At 42.3% G+C, this 19,611-nt stretch overlaps 1 protein-coding gene across 10 annotated transcripts in view; it reads right to left on the minus strand.

The window, feature by feature from the left end:
- The window catches only part of Nbas (NBAS subunit of NRZ tethering complex), a 222,990-nt gene that overhangs the window by 176,280 nt on the left and 27,099 nt on the right, over window positions 1–19,611 (minus strand). For all 10 annotated transcript variants that reach the window (XM_063254316.1, XM_063254312.1, XM_063254314.1 and 7 more), the window contains 2 exons: window positions 8,394–8,462; window positions 3,543–3,671 (listed from right to left, as the gene is read on the minus strand). In XM_063254316.1, coding sequence (XP_063110386.1) covers window positions 3,543–3,671; window positions 8,394–8,462 — 198 coding nt within the window. The remainder of the gene's footprint in view (window positions 1–3,542; window positions 3,672–8,393; window positions 8,463–19,611) is intronic.

Consider the following 19,611-nt stretch of genomic DNA (forward strand, 5'->3'; position numbering starts at 1 on the left):
GACATGAAATCGAAGCTTGGCATACTGCTTTCTTGCTGTATAACGCAGACCCAAGCGAGAACAGTACTCATTAAGGAATGAGATGCTGAGAAGCATGCACACTCTGTAAACTACCCGAGAAACTCCGATGCACTTCCATCCCACTAAATTGCAGTGGTCTGAGACAAGTGTTCTGCAGGCACCTAGTGCGTGTGCAGAAGCTGACATCCTGTGACGGAGACCACACTGAGGCAGCACTGAGCAGGCTTTAGAATTAATCAATTGGCTTTCTCTGTTAACGTATGAGTCTATCCCAGGCCCAAGCAAACTGCTTAAAGAGCCAGCAGCTGGCATGCAGACACAGAACACTCTATGACAACGGTCATGGTAGAGGCCAGTAGCACCTGTGACCCTGTGACGCCTCTGAAGGCAGGATGACAACACAGTTGTGGGCACTGACTCTGCCTCTGAACTCCAGAGCAAAAGCTGCCAACCTTAGAGCTTAAAGAACTCTCTCACTAGGTGAAGACTGTGCTGCGTGGAATGTCTTGGATCCACCTTCACAAGGCCCTGTTCTCTTTTGTGGCCTTTTACCTCAGCTATTCCTGCACTTTTCTATATACCTCTAATGTTATATACCCAGCAAATTGTGGACAATTCAGAGACATCTTTGTCTGAGGCACAAGAGCTCTGACCTTTCTGGACCACTGTATCCCATATTAGTCTACTGTCCTTTATTCTTTGCCATATGCTCATCCTTAAACATCCTTAAGATTAGGTGACTGCCAGGTCCCAACATCCACGGTGTGTTTATAACAAATCACAGGTTCAAGAGCACAGGAGAGTCGGACAACAGCGGGGAACAGGGAGGAGGACTCGGGGAGAATGGAAGCTGCACAGGGGAACCAGTGTCATGACACTACACAGCCTCAGGGTTCTTAGGGAAAACTGGATAAAAGTAAATACCTTCCATGTTCCCAACTTCAGACTAAAGTTTCTGCCAAGGCTAGAACTGGCAGGGCATGCTGGGTAGTGATGGGGACCATGGCCACGGCCCAGGAAGTGTCCTTGGTGACAGCAACCAAGGCTCCCCCTCCATGACTCCAGGCAGCTGTTTCCTCCTGGTCACTCAGGATCTCATGGGAAACCGCTAGTCGCAAGGAGCTTAGGAGCAGCTTCTGTGTAATCCCCCAGACTCCCCGTGAGAGGTACCACCAGCCCAAGAGCCATACTGCCTCCGCTGCCCCACGGACACACTGGTTGCTACAATGGATGCGGGACCTGAGGACTGCTGGGGAGCAGCGATCACGCCAGGGATGGCGGCTCAGTGGCCAAGGGCGCCAGTGTCTGAGGAGTCTCTGTGCAGAAGACACCACCGAGGCATGACGGACACAGCAGTTGCCTATCTTTCCACTTTGAAAATCCCTGATTTCCCGCCCTGGTACTTTCCTGGGGGTGTGTGTAAAGCTCTTGACAAAATCTCACTTAGTCACACCCAGGTTGCGAGATTTTTAAACAGTTTTTATGTTTTTTTGAGTAGAACAACTATAAAATCTAGTCAATAAATGACAATAAAGAGAAATCACAATGGTATCAAATAAATAAATCTAATGACAAAGAATAAAAGGCTTCACCAATAAAAAAGGCTGAGTGTGTGCCCACAGGGACCACAAGACGCAACTAATCTTTGCGGGTGAACAAGGGTCCCTAGAACCTAAGCCAATAGCAAAGGCTGCTTATCAATCTGCTATGCACAGCCCTCCCAGGACGGGCACAATACCCGAGGACGTCCACAAGTGTAACCTTCAGGTGCCTCAGAAGCTGATCAATACTTCGTTTAGGGGAAAGAAAATAATTTAAGAAAACAGAACAGGGAGCAGCAATGAGCGCCCTTATTCTTTGGAGTTTTGCCACCTGAAAACACACTGCACCAATGTAAACGTTCTGTAATTCAGAAGGAACAGCAGGGTGCTTCCACATGCCCACACTCCTAACCAAGAACTTACGGTGTCTTTGGATCCATTCACCACTGGACAATGGCTTTCTCCTGAATGTGGGTCTGAAGCACATCTCACACCCTGGGGAGCATGAGTGATATGAACTCAAGGAACAGACGCCCTGTGAGTACAGCAGAGCCCCTCCCCAGCCAGGGCACCGAGCTGCTCTGAGATGCGAATGCTCCGTTTCTGCTGGGAGGACATTAGCACACCCACTCTGACTGCAGCACAGAGGGGATGTGCCTTGTTTGTGGCTGGCAAGGCTGCAGGCCCAGAATCACTGCTTCCATTTCAACTAAGGTCCAGTGAGTGAGAGAGGTATAACACAGCAACTGAATAGGGGTTGTTATAGCTTGTGTCTAGATGGTCCCCAAAGCCTCAGGCAGTCATAGGTGGGGAATCTCAAAGGTGCCTGAATTAGGATCTGTGATGCTGGGATTAAGGGTCCTCTACCCTGGCTGTGGGTGGCACCATCTGATAGGTTTGTAGCCTGGATAGAATACAAGGGACAGAAAGAAGGCAAGTCTGCTTGTGGCTGTGGATTACTGCCTTCTGCCTTGCCCTGCCACACCATGAACTGCTCCTCCCCTGCAATGCCCCTGTGCCAAGCAACCCTGCTGACTCAGCAGCAGAGCCAGCTGACTGTGGAACCTCTACACACTATGAGCTGAGATAAACTCCTCCTCCTTTAACGTTGGCTGCTGGACATTCTGTCTCAGCAATGAGGAAAGGAACTACAATGGGGAAATCTTCCAAAAGTGTCTTCACAAAAGTGAAAAGAATACCAGCACCTAAGGAATCAACTGAAACATGTGAAGCATTGGAAAATGGAGAACCACTTCCTCCATCCCTCTACCATTTGCCTCATACTATTTGTCTTTATTACATCACCGACCTGCTCCAGGCATTCGGGAAGCCTGAGCCACAACAGATGGTGAAGCTACCTGCCAAGTCACATCTGGGACCACTGGGAGAGAATTCACCTTTGAGGACACAAACGCGAACCAATCAGCTCCACCAAGCTGAAGGAAAGCTTTTGTTTAAACTTCACTCCAGGCACGCTGCAGGGCTTTGTATGAGCAGCCCTTTCAGTCCCCCTGTAAATTAAACCCGAAAGAGATGGATTCTCCGTTACTGAACAACAAAGTCATGTGTTCCCGCGACCCTGTCGTTCCAACACACTGCACAATGTCAGTGCCCGTCACCATGGCGAGACAAGGAGGAAACTTGCTTGAAGCGTGAAGTAAGCACATCACTAGTGCTGCAAGATCTGGAAAGAACTGCAACCTTTCAGGGTCTGAGCCTGCAACCCTGACCATGTGGGCTTTGCTGCAGTTTTCACACCTTCATCTGGAGGCTGAGAATGTCAAGGAGAAAAAGGAGTGCATGCCATGCACAGATGACACCTAGTACACAGCACTGCATGATCAGTTAGAACTGGACACAGGTTGTTCTGTGTGTGCTTCCTTCATTGTCCTACAGTGTTACCAACCAACACTACGAGGTCCTGCGGGGCAGGACAGCCATGTGACATAGGACGTGGCACCACACCAAGGTAGGACCCACCTGCTCACGCTGCTCCCACGCACGCAGCTGCCTCAGGGACGGCACAGCCCAGACACTCAGCTTCCCTGAGAAGTGGACGGTGGCAAGCAGGCTCCCATCTGGAGAGAGGCTCATCTTGAAAATCCCGTCCTGCATGAAAACCACAAAGTCAGAGCACAGCTTGTGGGTAAGCAGACACCACCCCAGTTACCGCCACTCCCTGGGGTGCGGTGCCCCCACTTCACTGTGAATATGCTCTGCACACACAAACAGGGGCCCTCCTAGAGGACTCTGCTGTCTACTTCACAGGGTCTAATCTGCACATGTACTGAACCAAAAATACCACTTTACATGAACGCTGTCACAAGTTCTCAGTGGGGCTGGTGTTCAGAAGAATGGAATTCCCTGACATCTGGGCCCACAGTAACAAGGGATGGTGAAGGGGTACAGTGTCTTTTTCAGGGTAACAAAGCTGTAACCAGAATTGACTGTCTCCTGTGAATATACTAAAAGCCAATGAACTGTACACTTTAGATGAGTGAACTGTACTCTACGCGCATATTTCCATAAAAGCTGCTCCCCAAAAAGTCATTAAGCCACGCATTTGTTTAATGGGATTTCTTATACCTTCTTCCTCCCATTAAAGCATAAGCTCAAATGTCCAAACCATCTTCTCTTAACTAAAAACACTAATTATTGGCAGCAACATTTAGAGTAGGAATTGTACCTTCTTTCAAATATCGTTATAAAATTTCTATTCGTACTTTCTTGAGAGGGATTTTAATGTTAAATGTCAAATCCTTGTATTAGCTAAAACTACCTCACTTTCTTTAATTACCTACCATCTTCATAAAACAAAAATCAGTGATCTCTTGTTTCCTACATCTTCTAAGTATACAACTTACGTTAAAATGAAAGTAACGAATTATACTGTATACATTCAAAACATCCTGAAATACTACATATTCTTAAACAAAGAAACTTCAGATCATTATAAGGTAATTTTATAAGTACAGCTCTTCCAACAGCCCACAAACACTTAAGGAATATCACTTTTTCACTAATAAATATCACACACACCAGGCACTGTTTCACACATTCCAGAATCTACAGTTGACACACGTAAATCCTTGCTTCGCAGAGGTCAGTGGACATTTTAGCCCATTTCAAGTTGGAAGTTTAGTTTTAAAAAAAGAAAAAGGGCTGGAGATTTAGCTCAGCAGCATAAGTGTCTGCCTGGCAAGCATGTGGCCATGAGTTCGATCCCCGGTACAGGGGGTGGGGGGAAGAGGCCAGGCATGATGGTGCACAACTGAAACCCAGCACTCTGGGTGGCTGAGACAAAAGTTCACCAAGCTCCAGTCTGGCCTGCTCAACTTAACAACATCCTACCTCAAAAACAGAGCTGGGATGTAGCTCAGTGCAAAGGGTCTGGGTTCAATTCCCAGGATCACAAAAAACGAAAAGGTGCCCTTCAAATTAAGAAAAAGTTTCCACAAAAGTCTAGTTAATAACACTATAACAATAACAAAAACACTATAAAAATAAAAAGAAAAAAAGATTTTTAAAAATTTCAAGGCAGCCAGCATGGTGGCCCATTTCTGTAATTACAACACTCAGGAAGCTGAGACAGGAGGATACACAGCAAAACCCTGTCCAAAAATTTATAAAAATTTCCAAGCCACTATCTTTTACAAAGCAATATAAGTAACTCTGAGTAATACTCTTCAGAAGGTAAGACATGCCAATCAGAAGTTGAACATTTACAGCATATGAGTTTGGGGTATATTAAATTGCAATTTGAAAAGAACCAATAAACTGCTAATTATTAGTTCTATGATTATGAATATAATGAAATTGATGGATTAATACAGGTGTCACCAACATTATTCACCAAATGTTGATCATATGATAATCACTGTCTTAACTGTTTGATTATTTTTTGTCTTTTTTGAGATGGGGTCTCGCTATGCAGTTCAGGCTGGCCTTGAGCTCACTTTGTAGCCCAGGCTGGTTTCGAATTCGCAACGATCCTCCCACCTCAGCCTCCAGAGTGCTGGGATTACAGGCATGAGCCACCACGCCCGGCTGTCTGATTTATTAAACCTCTAATACTGTCCAATCTATTAGCCTACTGTATACCTGGACAAGTGAATAGTATGAAATGAACTACATAGTAACAGCATGATTCTATGTAGAAAAGCAGGTCCCTTTTAAAAATATATTAACACTTAAGGCCACGAGTCATGGTGTGTATTTAGCACTAGCTACTTGGGAGGCTGAAGCAGGACAAATAGAGATCTGAGGCCAGCTTGCACAACTTAGCAAGACCCTGTCTCAAAAATTAAAGTAAAAAAGACCCATAGCTGCAACTTGGTGGTACCTAGGTTTAATTACCAGTAATGCCCTCCCCTAAAAAAATAATAGTTCGGAGGAACACATTTTAAAAAAGAAACATAACTGCCACCACCTTTGAATGGTAAGATAGTTCATTCTTCCAGAGATAAAAAGTAACTTAGAATCTTGGCTATTTTTAAGAATACATATTGGCTTCCATTTCAGCTAGCTCGCTGAGAGCTTACACACCAGTCAGCGGACGAGCTAGAAGAAAGTGCTGAACTGCCCCTGACTGAGGCTGCCCCTTCCTGTCTGCACCCACTGGGCCAAGCCTGTGTCCAGACGCTGCAGCACACGGGTCCTGTTCCCAGCAATGCCAGTGCCCCACAAGACCATGAGGCTCCTGCTCATCAGATGATGTGCCCAAAGTGAGGAAGTGTTCAGAGGATCCCCAGCCCTTCTGGCAAGCACCAGCCATCTCCACAGATAAGACTGATACAAATGAGGCAACATGCGTGACAGCACATGCTTAGGGGGAAGCACTGGGCATAGCACACTGAACGCAAAAGGTCTTCTTAAAAAGCCAAACACTCCAGCTTCTAGCCCAGTGCGCTGCGCAGGATCAAATACACGGACAGACTACTCGCTTGCCCTGCCTCTGCTCTATCATGGAGGACCCTGACAGTGTGCAAAGGAGCCAAAGCCTCCCCAAAAGGAAGGCCAGCAGTGGGCTCCCCCCGAGGGGGTGGAGAAGGCAAACTGGTGCTTTTGATACCTAGCCAATTCCTTTCTGCCAGTCCACATGCCAAACTCACAATCAACTGTTTCTTCTGAGTACCAGATGGGACATAAAGAGCCCTATGCAGCAAACCCAAATGATTCCTGTTCTGAGTATCACTGTTACTATGTTGGTCACATAACATAAGCAGGGAACACCAAAAGCAAGTGCCAGGGGGTTCTCTACCCAGGCAAGCAGGAGTCCCAAGGACACGTGCTGTCACCATGACCTGCTTCCAGCCAGGCATTCCCTGCAGGTGAGTGCCTCTCTGCTGCACGCCGACACTCTGCAAGGTACAGCAGTGGACAGCACTTACTGCAAGGCACCCTGCAGGCTAAGCAGGGCTTGAGATCTGTGGCTGTCCACTGCAGACGCCTGAGGAGGTTCACAGCACTCACTGGCCTGTCCAGTATCAGCCTATCACAACTTGCTCAAAGTGAGGCTACTGAACAAGTGAACAGTGCCCCATGTAGAGAGCCGGCGTCTAAACCCAAGATGCTGTGGTGGGAGGACTGCTATGAGTTCAAAGCCAGCCTGAGCTGCAAAGTGAGTTCAAGACCAGCTTAAACTACAGAGCAAGACCCTGTCTCAAAACATAAAACAAAACAAGATGAACTAACACTGAAATGCCACATTCTTGCTTGGTTATGCACAACAGCGTTCCTCTGAACACTGTTCAAGCTGAAGTGGCTTTGGGATTACTAAGGAGAATCACACAGGCAGAGGAATGGCCTACACACCACTACAGGAGCAGGAGAGCACAGAGCCAAAGGGCAGAGGGAACCGACAAAGGCCCTGGTGGGTGAGTGATGCGCTCTGTGTATCTGCATCCGCAAGGAGAGCAACCCCAGGTTCTAACCACAGACAGCGCAACTCGCTTTCCAGACCCAGTGTGTCACCAGCCCAGCGCCAGACAGTGGAGAGCTGTCCGGAACCACTGATTGGCGGAAGTCCACAGCAGAGGCAGGCCCCGAGCTCAAGGCCTAAGTACCACGATGCATGAGAACACAGCAGCAGTGCGCTCTCCACACATTTCCCTGTGGTTCAGTACAGAATATGCGGGGGTACAACTGCCAGGCCCCATGATTCTGCCCAACAAAGGAAGGGGATGTGACTCTCCTGGGTCAGTCCCTAGGCCCATCACTGGAACTCAAAGGGAAGTATCCAAAACCCTGGACTGCAGGGTTCTCTTCCCCTGGAGCACCAGTGATCTCACATCTAGAGAGGATTTTTTTTTTTAACAGTAAACAAAAATTTGGATAAGATGAAAACTTTGTAAGTTTTTAAGATAAAATAAGAATGGCATATGATGCCTCTACAGTTCTTTAGGCTGTATCATCCATCACCAAGAGGAATAAGTTCATTTGCTATGGTTTCTCTTTGTATTTTTTGAGTTAAGATTGATACATACTGCCAGGCGTGGTGCCACACATCTAGAACCCTGGCACTCAGGAGGCTGAGGCAGAAAGATCATTGTGAGTTCAAGACCAGCCTGAGCTACATAAGCAAGTTCAAGGTCAGCCCATACTACTTAGCAAGATCCTGTCTCAAAAACAAAACAAAACAAAAAGACTGATTAATACATTCACAAACTTTGAGTGAACAGCTCTAGGAATGCTTGCTAATGCACACACTCATACTGTGCAGTTACAAACACACTCAGCTGAAAATGCTCAGGGTTCACACAGACCTCACCCACTGTGCAGGGACTCTGCAGACAGCATCTGAGGACCCAAGGTTAAGCAGATCTGCATTACCTGTTCTTGGCCCTGGCGGCTGTGAAGCTTGACATTTAACATCCTCAGCAGTCCCAGTGTCTTGGGTACCTACAAAACACATGAACAAAGATTAATGGAAGGGTTTCTTACGTACAAAGCCATTTATCATGAAATGAAATCAGACTTTAAGTAGTTATGAAAAATCACTCGTAGAGATCAAGGATCTTGGTGATACTCTGTCTGGTATGGAAAAAAATTCAGGTGTTACATTCTTACAAAACACATCCATGATCAAAACCATCCTGCGTTAAATCTACAGGTAGAAATTCTAAGACAACTGACGCAAATCAGAATCAACTGCATTCTGGGTGTGTGGCACATGCCCGTTATCCCAGAACTCAGGAGGCTGAGGCAGGAGGACCACTGCAAGTTCAAGGCCAGCATAGTGAATTTAAGGCCAGACTGAACCACATAGCAAGACTCTGTCTTAAAAAAAAAATCAACTGTGCTTCTTTCCCAACTGAGACCATTCCTGTTACCATTTTATTACCTAGCATCATCAGGGATAAATTCAGATCTAGATGGAAATTTCACTAGTTAAACACAGTAAGATGTCAAAACAAGGTAAAGTGGTAGCATCAAAAACATTAACAAATTCAGTTGAGTGAATGGCAAAGGTTTGTAATCCCAAATCTAGGGAGGCTGAGGCAGGAGAATAGTAAGTCGGAGGCCAGTCTAGGCAACTTATTGAAATCCTATCTCAAAAATAAAACATAAGAAAATGTTTAAAGTGTTAAATAGAGCTCAATTCCCAGATCTACATACACCAAAAAACATCATCAAATTTTATTTTAAATGTAGTTTTATCTGAAATTTTGATTTTAAGAATACAAATGGACAAAAATGGTTACCCTCAGATATCACCTTAGGGTTTATCGGTGATTTCACATGTATTAACTCATTTGATCCTAGCAGACAGCTTGGTACATGACTGTGCAGGAGTTCAGGCACCAGCCTTCGACAAGGCTGGGCCTTTCTTTTGGCCCAGTATTGAATTCTGGCCTGGTTCCTGTCCCCACTGTGCTCAGCTGTGGACACGGCAATATCATCTTTCTATCCCTAACGCCTGTAGCCTCGATTCAGTGCTGAACAAATGAACACATAAAAATACAGGAGCGGCACTGACATTAATTCAAAGTTTTGTTCAATGCAGGTATTGAATGCTGCAGTCTCTCGAACAGCCTGGCAGCCTGGGGAGAGGCCAGAATACACACACCAGCAGTGTCCTCCTGTCAATAGCTACCCCAGTTACCGCCACAGCTACAAGCCAGCATTAAGGGGTTCGATGAGAACACCACCTGCCACTGACAAAAGCAGCCAATCCTGAAACTCAAATGCCCTTATGTCTCTGCAGAACAACTGAGTTCAGCTGCAAGTCATTTAAAAATCACTAATGTAATTAAAATACACTTGCAGTCGATCGGACAGCAGGGCACTCATTTCCAGTTCAGTATTTTTCGTACTTGCTTTCTCAGTGCACAGGCGATCCCACTCTGTGGGACTCCAGTCCCATACCAGGGTCTGGGAGACAAGGACCGTGCACACTGCAGCAGCCTGCAGCACTCCAGCGCAGCCAGGACACAGCCCCGGAGAGAGGCCCCAGGCGAGCAGCCCCCAGGATGCCCTGGCCCAGAGCACTCAGTCACAGCGCTCAATGGCACAGCGCTAAGGGACGTGCACCTCGCCTCCTCTGCATCTCCAGGTCTCCTCCTTTTTACTCAATGTATAATTTTGACAAATTTTACAGCTACAGAAATGTAAAAATTATCACATAATAAACTGTCAGCAAATCTTTCACCGGGGGTAACTGGTTGTTTATATTTTGCCACATTATTTTATCACTAATACGCTGTTTCTGCTGTGTTGTGCTGTAAGGTTTGCCTTGGTTTGGTTTCAGACCAGATCTTCCAACCTAAGTTGCCTAGGCTGGCAGGAAATTCACATTTTCCTGCCTTAGCCTCCTTACGGCTGGGGATTAAAGGGGTGCACCAACATACCCAGATTCTTTTTTTTTAAGAGATTAAGACAAAACAGGGAATAACAAAGCAGATCAGAACAAAACAATGTAAGCAACACAGTATTTCACCACAAGACAACCCACAATTAACAGTGACTACTATAATGTCTCTTTCTTTGAAATAGTTGAGCATAACTTCATATATAATAGTATCAAACATAACAAACTAGCATAAAACCATTAAAGAGAATGAAAGTATTACAGGGCATTCAGAACCAAAAAACAGAAAACGAACAATGACTACTATATTATCTCATTTTTCACAGAAAATTTTGTTTATACTATCACACATAATAAAATCCAGTAAGATACAATATAATAGAACCAATGGAAACAGAAGAACAAAGGCATGGTAGGACTTCAGAGTAAGATGATATTAAATCAGCACTGGCTATTATAATGTCGTTTTCTTCATAATAACAGTTCATATTATCACAGATAATAAAATCAAACAAACCAAGATAAACTCATTCCAACTAAAGAATGCAATCATTATAAGGCTTCAAAGCAATATAATGGGTAAATCATGATTACCATAAACTCTTATGTACTGTTACCATTTGTTACACTAGGGAGACTATACGGTATTTATACATGTGAGTATCATTTATTTCACTTATGAGTGTGGTCTCAAGTTGTGCCCATTTATTTATAAATATCTCAATATGATCATTCTTTATAGCTGAGTAGTACTCCATTATATAAAAATACCACAACTTTTTTTATCCATTCCTCAGTTGATGGACAGACACTAGGTTGTTTCCAAGATCTGGCTATTACAAACTGTGCTGCTATAAACATGGGCTCATATATATCACTGTGGTATGATGTTTTTAATTCTTCTGGGAATACGCCTAGAAGTGGAATAGCTGGGTTGAACGGGACTTTCAATCCCAGCTTTTTAAGGAATCTCCAGACTGACCTCCACAGTGGCTGCACCAGTCTACAATCCCACCAACAGTGCAAGAGAGTTCCTTTTTCCCACAGCCTCTCCAGCATTTGTTGTTGGTAGTTTTCTTGATCCTGGTCATTCTTTCTGGAGTAAGATGGAATCTCAGTTTAGTTTTAATTTGCATTTCTCTAATGACTAACGATGAACATTTTTTCATGTATTTATTTGCCATTTGTATTTCTTCATTTGAGAACTGTGTATTCATCTCAGATGCCCATTTTTGGATTGGTTCCTTTGTGGGGGATGAGGTGTCACTTTGTAGGCCCAACCCCCTCTAACCTGCAATTTACAATAGCCGCCCTGGTATGTGAGAAGGAGGTAGAATAGGAATGCCTGTTCTCAAGTGAGCCCTCACCCTCTGGAATCCATACTGTGAGCTGGCTTTGTTTTGCAGAAGTCTTGAGGAAGTGGCTGGCCACCCTTTGTGACACTAACAGCAGACAAATTAACAACATTCTTGAGCTAATGAATTTCTTCCTGGGCTAGAGAAGTTATGAGAACTGGTTGTGATTATTTACTTCACTTAGATAGCTTTAGAATAAACATTGTAGTCTGTCACGTTGTAGCTTGCCACAAAGAATGCCTTTTCACTACTTAATTATCTGGGCTCTGTGAATTGATCGGGTTTACTATATATGAATCCTAAAATAAAGATTGTGCGTGCAGTGCAGTGTAACGCGGTGCAGACAGCAAAGGTGTCTCTCCTGTCTTTCTTTTCCAAGCGCTGTACCCCCCGTGTCCCGACAAGGCGTGCGTGTGTGTTTACCTTGCCCGGAGTTCAGAGTGCCCTAGACACTCACGACAAGTGGCGCCCGAACAGGGACTCCGAAGGTCGCTTAGGAAGGTAAGTATAATTTTATTACGGGGAAATGGGACAATCTGCTTCCTCTCCTTTCTTAAAAATTCTTAAACATTTATTATCTATATATGGCATATCGCTCAGGTCAGCTGACTTGGATATGTGTATTGATACAATTAAAGAATATAATCCTTGGTTTCCAGATGAAGGAACTTTGGATGTAGAAGTATGGAGGAAGGCAAGGGTTAGTATAGAGAGGGCTATGCAACAGGAGGAAAAGATTCCTTTACGTTTTTGGGCTATTTGGTCGGTTGTGTACTCTTTATTAAAAGCTATGAAAGATGAACATATTGTAGAAAATCTTCAACTAGAAATTAAGCCAGTTATTCAGGAATTGCCCCTCACAGAGGAGGAGCAGAATGTAGTTCAAAATGACGCTATCGCTTTAAGTAGTGAAAAGGCGTCCAAACCAAAAGTAAAATCCGCTACAGCCGACTCAGCTTTAGCTGCCGCAGCAATATCAAATTATGACAATCGCCCAATTTTACAGGCTATACAGCATTTAACACAAGAGGTGAAACAACTCTCCGTTAAGCAGAACCCGCCTGTAGTTCCCTCTGCACCTCCTCCATCTAACCCTAATTGGAGTAAAGCCAAGCTAGCTTTGGCTGATCTACCAAAATTAGGGGATTCTGATGAGGAAAAGCCTGCCTTTGCTTTCCCTGTAATCAGGCCTCAGCCAATAGATGGAGAGGCAGTTCCCCCTAGATGGGAAGCATTTAATATGGATGATCTAGCAAAATTAAAAAAGGCTGTAACCCTTTATGGCCCTCAGGCTCATTACACTAGAGAATTAATAACATCGGTAGCAGATCACTATGGTAATCTTGCTCCTTATGATTGGAAAGCCTTGGCCAAAATTCTTTTAAAAGAGCCAGAATATTTACAGTGGCACATGTGGTTTATGGAAGGTTGTGCAAAAAAGGCAAGACAAAAATGCTGATATAGTGATAAAAATGTTTTACAAGATATTTTAAAAAACTTTACCTCAATATTTTTCTCCGTTTAGACTTGTAATAACACAGGATAAAATTCAAAAGGAAGAAGTTAGTCATTATTTGGGATATATTCTTACTAGACAAAAGGTGATTCCACAAAAAATGTCTATTAGGAGAGATAAGTTATCCACTTTAAATGATTTTCAAAAATTATTAGGGGATATTAATTGGCTTCGTCCCACACTAGGTATTCCTACCCATGCATTACAGCATTTGTTTGCTACTCTACAGGGCTCTTCAGATCCATCCAGCCCTCGTTCTTTAACAGCAAAAGCAGAACAAGAATTACAGTTTGTAAAACAACAAATTAAGGATGCATTTTTAATTAAGATTGATCCTAAATTGCCTCTAACTTTATATATTATTAATACTTTTCAATATCCCTCTGCAGTTTTAGGTCAAAATGCTATGCCAGTAGAATGGGTATTCACTAAAACTAAGCAATCTAAAAATGTTATGCCTTATATTGACATGGTTGCAGCTTTAATTATGAATGGTAGAGCTCGTTCTATAACTTTGATAGGAGAAGATATAAACAATATAGTTATCCCTTTAACTAAGGAACAATGGGAATATTTGTTGTCAATTACTAAAACCTTACAAATTGCTTTAGCAGATTTCATGGGAACTTTTTCATATCATTTTCCTAAAAGTAAATTATGGGATTTTTTTAGACGTCAACAATTTGTGGTTAATACCTTATTAGCTGTACAGCCAATTCCACAAGCTTTGACTATATTTACAGATAGATCTAAAAATAAAGCTGCATATTGGACTCAAAAATCTTACTGGGTACGTCAGACAAATTTTAACTCTGTACAACAAAATAAACTTTTTGCTATATTACAAGTGTTTTTAGATTTTCATAACCAACCTATTAATATTATAGCCGATTCGGCCTATTCTGTTGGAGTAGTGACAAATATCTATTCAGCTGTGTTATATTCTAATAAGCCTGCTTTATTGTCTTTATTTCAAAATTTACAAATACATGTTCAAAAAAGAAATCATTCTTATTTTATTACTCATTTACGTTCTCATTCTCAGTTACCCAGACCATTAGTATCAGGTAACAATGCAGTGGATTCCTTAGTTATGTTCACCACACCCGTTAAAAAACATCAATTTAATCATGCAAATGCAGGACATTTGCATCTTAAATATAAGATACCTTTTACAAAAGCTAAACAGATTGTAAAAGCCTGCCCTATTTATAGACCATTACATTTAAGAATTATTCCCGCAGGTGTCAACCCTCGAGGAACTCAACCTAATGAGTTATGGCAAATAGATATTACACATGTACCTTCTTTTGGTCGGCTTTCTTATGTACATGTAGTTATTGATACCTATTCTTCATTTCTATGGGCTACTGCTCAACAGGGAGAATCCACTAAAAATGTTATTATACATTTATTGGAGACTTTTACAGTTATGGGAATTCCTTCTAAAATCAAAACAGATAATAGACCTGCTTATACTAGCAGAACATTTAAACAATTTTGTGATCTCCATAATATTATTCATATTACAGGGATTGAATATAACCCCCAGGGTCAAGCTATTGTTAAAAGAGCACATGGCACTCTTAAGTTACAAATTAAAAAATTAAAAAGGAGGAGTCAGGAGGATATTCAGATACCAATACTGTTTAAATTGCAAAACAGTCCAAAAACAGTACTGCATCAAGCATTGTTTATTTTAAATTTTCTCAATTTACCACAAGGTGAAATATTAACTAGAGCTGAAAAACATTTTGAACAGCAACAACAGCCCTTTGTGATTAATGAACCTATTTGGACTAAAACAGCTCCAGAGGCTGAATGGGAGAGGGGCACATTGCTCTATAAGGGGGAAGGTTTTGGTTATATCTCCACAGAAAATAGAATTCAGCAGTGGGTCCCTGGACGATGGATCAGGACCCGCGCCTCCAGACCCTGTTCGCCAGCCCCGGAGACAACTCCCCAAGGAACCGGAACCGTGCCTTCAGAAGCGAGCGCGAAACCAGCTAGAGGCTGAGGATGCTGAGCTTGTTCCTATCGCAGCCATGGCCAGATTACAGCTAAGAAAATCCCGCCGCTCACAGCGACCAAATTTAAATCCCCTCCCTACATGGGGACAATTAAAGAAATTGACCATAGAAGGGCAATGGCTTGTCCTTCAAGCAGGAAAGCCTTTAAACCCTGAAAACTTGTTTTTAGCTTTATGTGCCTTGCTCACCGTTGCATCGGGGACTGAGGTACCTCCACATTCGTACTGGGCATATATTCCAAACCCCCCTTTATTAAAACCTGTAAAATGGGGAACTAGTGATATTTTACTTTATACCACACCTAGAGAAATTTTGTCAGCACCGTGGGCTGATTTAACCCCCCACAATCAAGATGATGGGACATTATTCAATTTTACTTATTATGGTAATCAAAGGCCTATTTACATTGGGGAACCGCCTTGCATCCCTCTGGGATGGCAGTATTAGATTCAACATGGAATAAAAACAGGCAACAAAAGAACAAGGCTTCAAGCCTTGGCTGCTCAAACCTTTAATGTTACCTGGAAAAATTTAACAGCACCTGATACAAATACATTTCCTGTATGCCCTGAATTCACTTATAAAAATATTTCTTATAATCCCATAATTTGGCAACTATGTATGGGAAAATTTGCTAAAAATATTGATGGGTATATTATTTGGGGACCATTTGGAAAATTCGTTAATGGATGTGCTGAATGGAATGAGACAAGATGTAATCTCTCTGTTGTGTATAGTCTTCCAGATCCAAAGAAAATAACTGACGGAGCTCCTATATTTCCTCAAAAGACGGCTCTCTTGTGGTGGGGAGATGGTGGAATCGCTAACCCTGCTGTTGCAGCCGAAGAATACCCTCATCACCTTCAAAATCATATTTGAAAGATCCCAGCCGCTATGCAACCTATAACCTTGTACAATGTTTCATATTCAGGGACTAGTCGATCTGTATCTACTAATTATAATTTTACTAGGTTTAAAATGTATAATATTACTGTTTGTGCACCTCTGCCTTATGTCTTTTTAGTGGGAACTTTTAATTTTACACATTTTTCTTGTACTTGTTTAAATTGTCAATTGTTTACATGCTTAAATAGCACACTAAATTTCACTAAGCCTTATACAGTTATGCTGTTACAACAAAAAACTCATATTTGGTTGCCTGTAAATTTAACTCGACCTTGGTCTCAAGACCCGGTAATTTCTGTTACTACTAAATTTTTTAAACATCTGTTAAAACGTACAAAAAGATTTATTAAAATAGTGGTTGCTGTACTGTTAAGTTTGATAACTGTAGCCTCCCTAGCGACAGTCTCAGGAATAGCTTTACAAACCTCTTTGCAAGAAAAACATGTTGTAAAATTATGGCATAAAAATTCTCATAAACTTTGGTTAACTCAGTGGCAAATAAACGCCAGACTACAACAACAAATAGACCTCCTTAAACAAACAGTTAAATGGATGGGTAGAAAAATATTGGCTCTTCAGCATCAAGTGTTTTTAAAATGTGATTGGAATTCAACTACTTTCTGTATAACCCAACGACCTTATAATCAAACAAAACATAAATGGGAAGTGATTAAAATATATCTAAATGAAAACACCTCTGCCCAGGAGGAAATAAAATCTTTACATAATCAAATTGACAAGGATTTTGCAAAGCAAAATGATGATAAATCCCTAGCACAATTCGCGCAATTGCTTGCTCAATCTTTGAAAGGATTAGATTCCAAAGGAATCTGGCAGAGCATTACCCACACTTTTAGTGGCATGGGACTTAGTTTAATTATAGTTCTCATTGCCATAGTTCTTGTGTATTTTTACTGCATAAGACAAAATGCTATTAATAACCTGATCTTATGGAAATTGTTGTTAAAAAAATAAAAAGGAAGGAAGTGTGGGGGATGAGGTGTCACTTTGTAGGCCCAACCCCCTCTAACCTGCAATTTACAATAGCCGCCCTGGTATGCGAGAAGGAGGTAGAATAGGAATGCCTGTTCTCAAGTGAGCCCTCACCCTCTGGAATCCATACTGTGAGCTGGCTTTGTTTTGCAGAAGTCTTGAGGAAGTGGCTGGCCACCCTTTGTGACACTAACAGCAGACAAATTAACAACATTCTTGAGCTAATGAATTTCTTCCTGGGCTAGAGAAGTTATGAGAACTGGTTGTGATTATTTACTTCACTTAGATAGCTTTAGAATAAACATTGTAGTCTGTCACATTGTAGCTTGCCACAAAGAATGCCTTTTCACTACTTAATTATCTGGGCTCTGTGAATTGATCGGGTTTACTATATATGAATCCTAAAATAAAGATTGTGCGTGCAGTGCAGTGTAACGCGGTGCAGACAGCAAAGGTGTCTCTCCTGTCTTTCTTTTCCAAGCGCTGTACCCCCCGTGTCCCGACAAGGCGTGCGTGTGTGTTTACCTTGCCCAGAGTTCAGAGTGCCCTAGACACTCACGACATTCCTTGAATTTCAGGGGTCTGATTTTTTAAAATTTTTTATGTTTTAGACAGAAGTCCTTTGTCTGAGGGACAGTTCACTAAGATTTTTTTCCCAGTTTGTGGGTTTTCTTTTCACTATGCTGGCGATTTCTTTTGACATGCAGAAACTTTTTAATAAGATACAATCCCAGTTATTGATTCTGAGAAGTATTTCCCATGTAGTTTGACTCCTATTCATGAATTCTCTAACCTACCCCTATATCTTCAAGATTTTTATCTACTTTGTCTTCCAACAGATTTAGTGTTTCTGTCTTTATATTCAGATCTTTGATCCATTTAGATTTTAGTTTAGTATATGGTCATAGCCATGGGTCTAGTTTTAGTTTTTGGCATATGGAGAGCCAGTTTTCCCAGCACCATTTATTAAAGAGGCTGTCGTTCTTCCAGTGAGTATGTTTGGCCCCTTTATCAAAGATAAGGTGGTTGAGTGTGTTTGTAGTTGTATCTTCTAATCTATTCCATTGATCTTCAGATCTGTTTTGATTCCAGTACTATGTTGATTTTATTACAATAGCTTTGTAGGTATAACTTCAAGTCAGGGATTGTGATGCTTCCTGCCTTGCCTTTGCTGCTTAGAATTGCTTTTGCTATTCTAGGTCTCTTCTGGTTCCAGATGAATTTTAGGAGTGATTTCTCTAGATCTATGAGGTTTGTTGATGGTATTTTCATTGCATACCCAGATTCTTAAGTGTTTTTAAAAAACTGTATTTTGATTAAACCATTGGAAATAACTTGCAGGCATCATATTTGCTTTAAGTAAGATTTGAGAGAGAAAAAGTCTTCTAACATTTTCCAAGATTTGCCTTGATTTGTTCCATATAAAACTACAATCTGTATATGAATTAAGCCAGAAAGATAAACACAGCTCAGACATCCCTATAAACAGGAAACAGTGTGCCCAGCATGTACAAGTAACTCCTACCTTAACCTTATTTTCTTCGTGACAATGGCATAATCGTTGTAGCACAAATCAGACCTGGACACAGCTTTGCAGGAAGGGAAGAGTTAACAGGAAGTGGGAGAGTCAGTCCAGCTCATCTCCCTCCTCCGCTTACCCTGAGCTCTCAGCTGTCAGCTCCTGTCTGAAAGCCAGTGATGACAACCCTCACACTGTCCTCCAGCCCACCTTCTGAGAGAATCAAAGGTGGCAGAGTAGATAGGTGGGGAAAAAACAGAAAAGCCCCGCACTGCATAAGCTGAGCTACAAACAAATGGATGTAAGATCTGGTACCATATAAGACACTAAGTCAATCTCATTTGGGGAAAAAAAAGATAACTTTGGCGGGTGAAATCACATAGATTCCAGCATATGCCAGATGCTAAAAAATAATAATGGAGGAATACTATAACTGCTGGAGATTTCTTTTCAGAGGCACATCTGCATTACTTCCTTGTCAATACCAAACCATTTATTCTTTCAGGACATTATTTTTAAATCAATCTATTTTAAGAAAAATAACATGTCAAACACACTACTGAAGCAAATGGCCTAACACATTTATTTGTATTGTGCTTCAGCTTAATTTTCTGCTTCTTCCCTCACTTGAGAGACATCTAACTGCCCACCACAGCACTGCTGCCTATCACAGGCACCATGCCAAGCATGAGGCGTGTGATTCTGATCAAGCGCCTGCTTTTGTGTCACTTATACAGGGTGGTGACGTGTAAGCCAAGTAGTGCCCACCAACACTTCGTTTTTATCACTTCTCTGGGCACTGAAGAACTACTCTGAGACCCTCTGAGACTAGGAACAGCCACATGCTTAGCTTTAAACAATAAGAGGTGCTACTGCTTCCACTTTTTCCTCCTTTCCTCCCTTCTAAAGTCATAAATTGAG

This window comes from Cavia porcellus, unplaced genomic scaffold, assembly GCF_034190915.1.
Source record: "Cavia porcellus strain 051 isolate PalLab524CR breed Dunkin Hartley unplaced genomic scaffold, mCavPor4.1 scaffold_8, whole genome shotgun sequence".
NCBI lineage: Eukaryota > Metazoa > Chordata > Mammalia > Rodentia > Caviidae > Cavia > Cavia porcellus.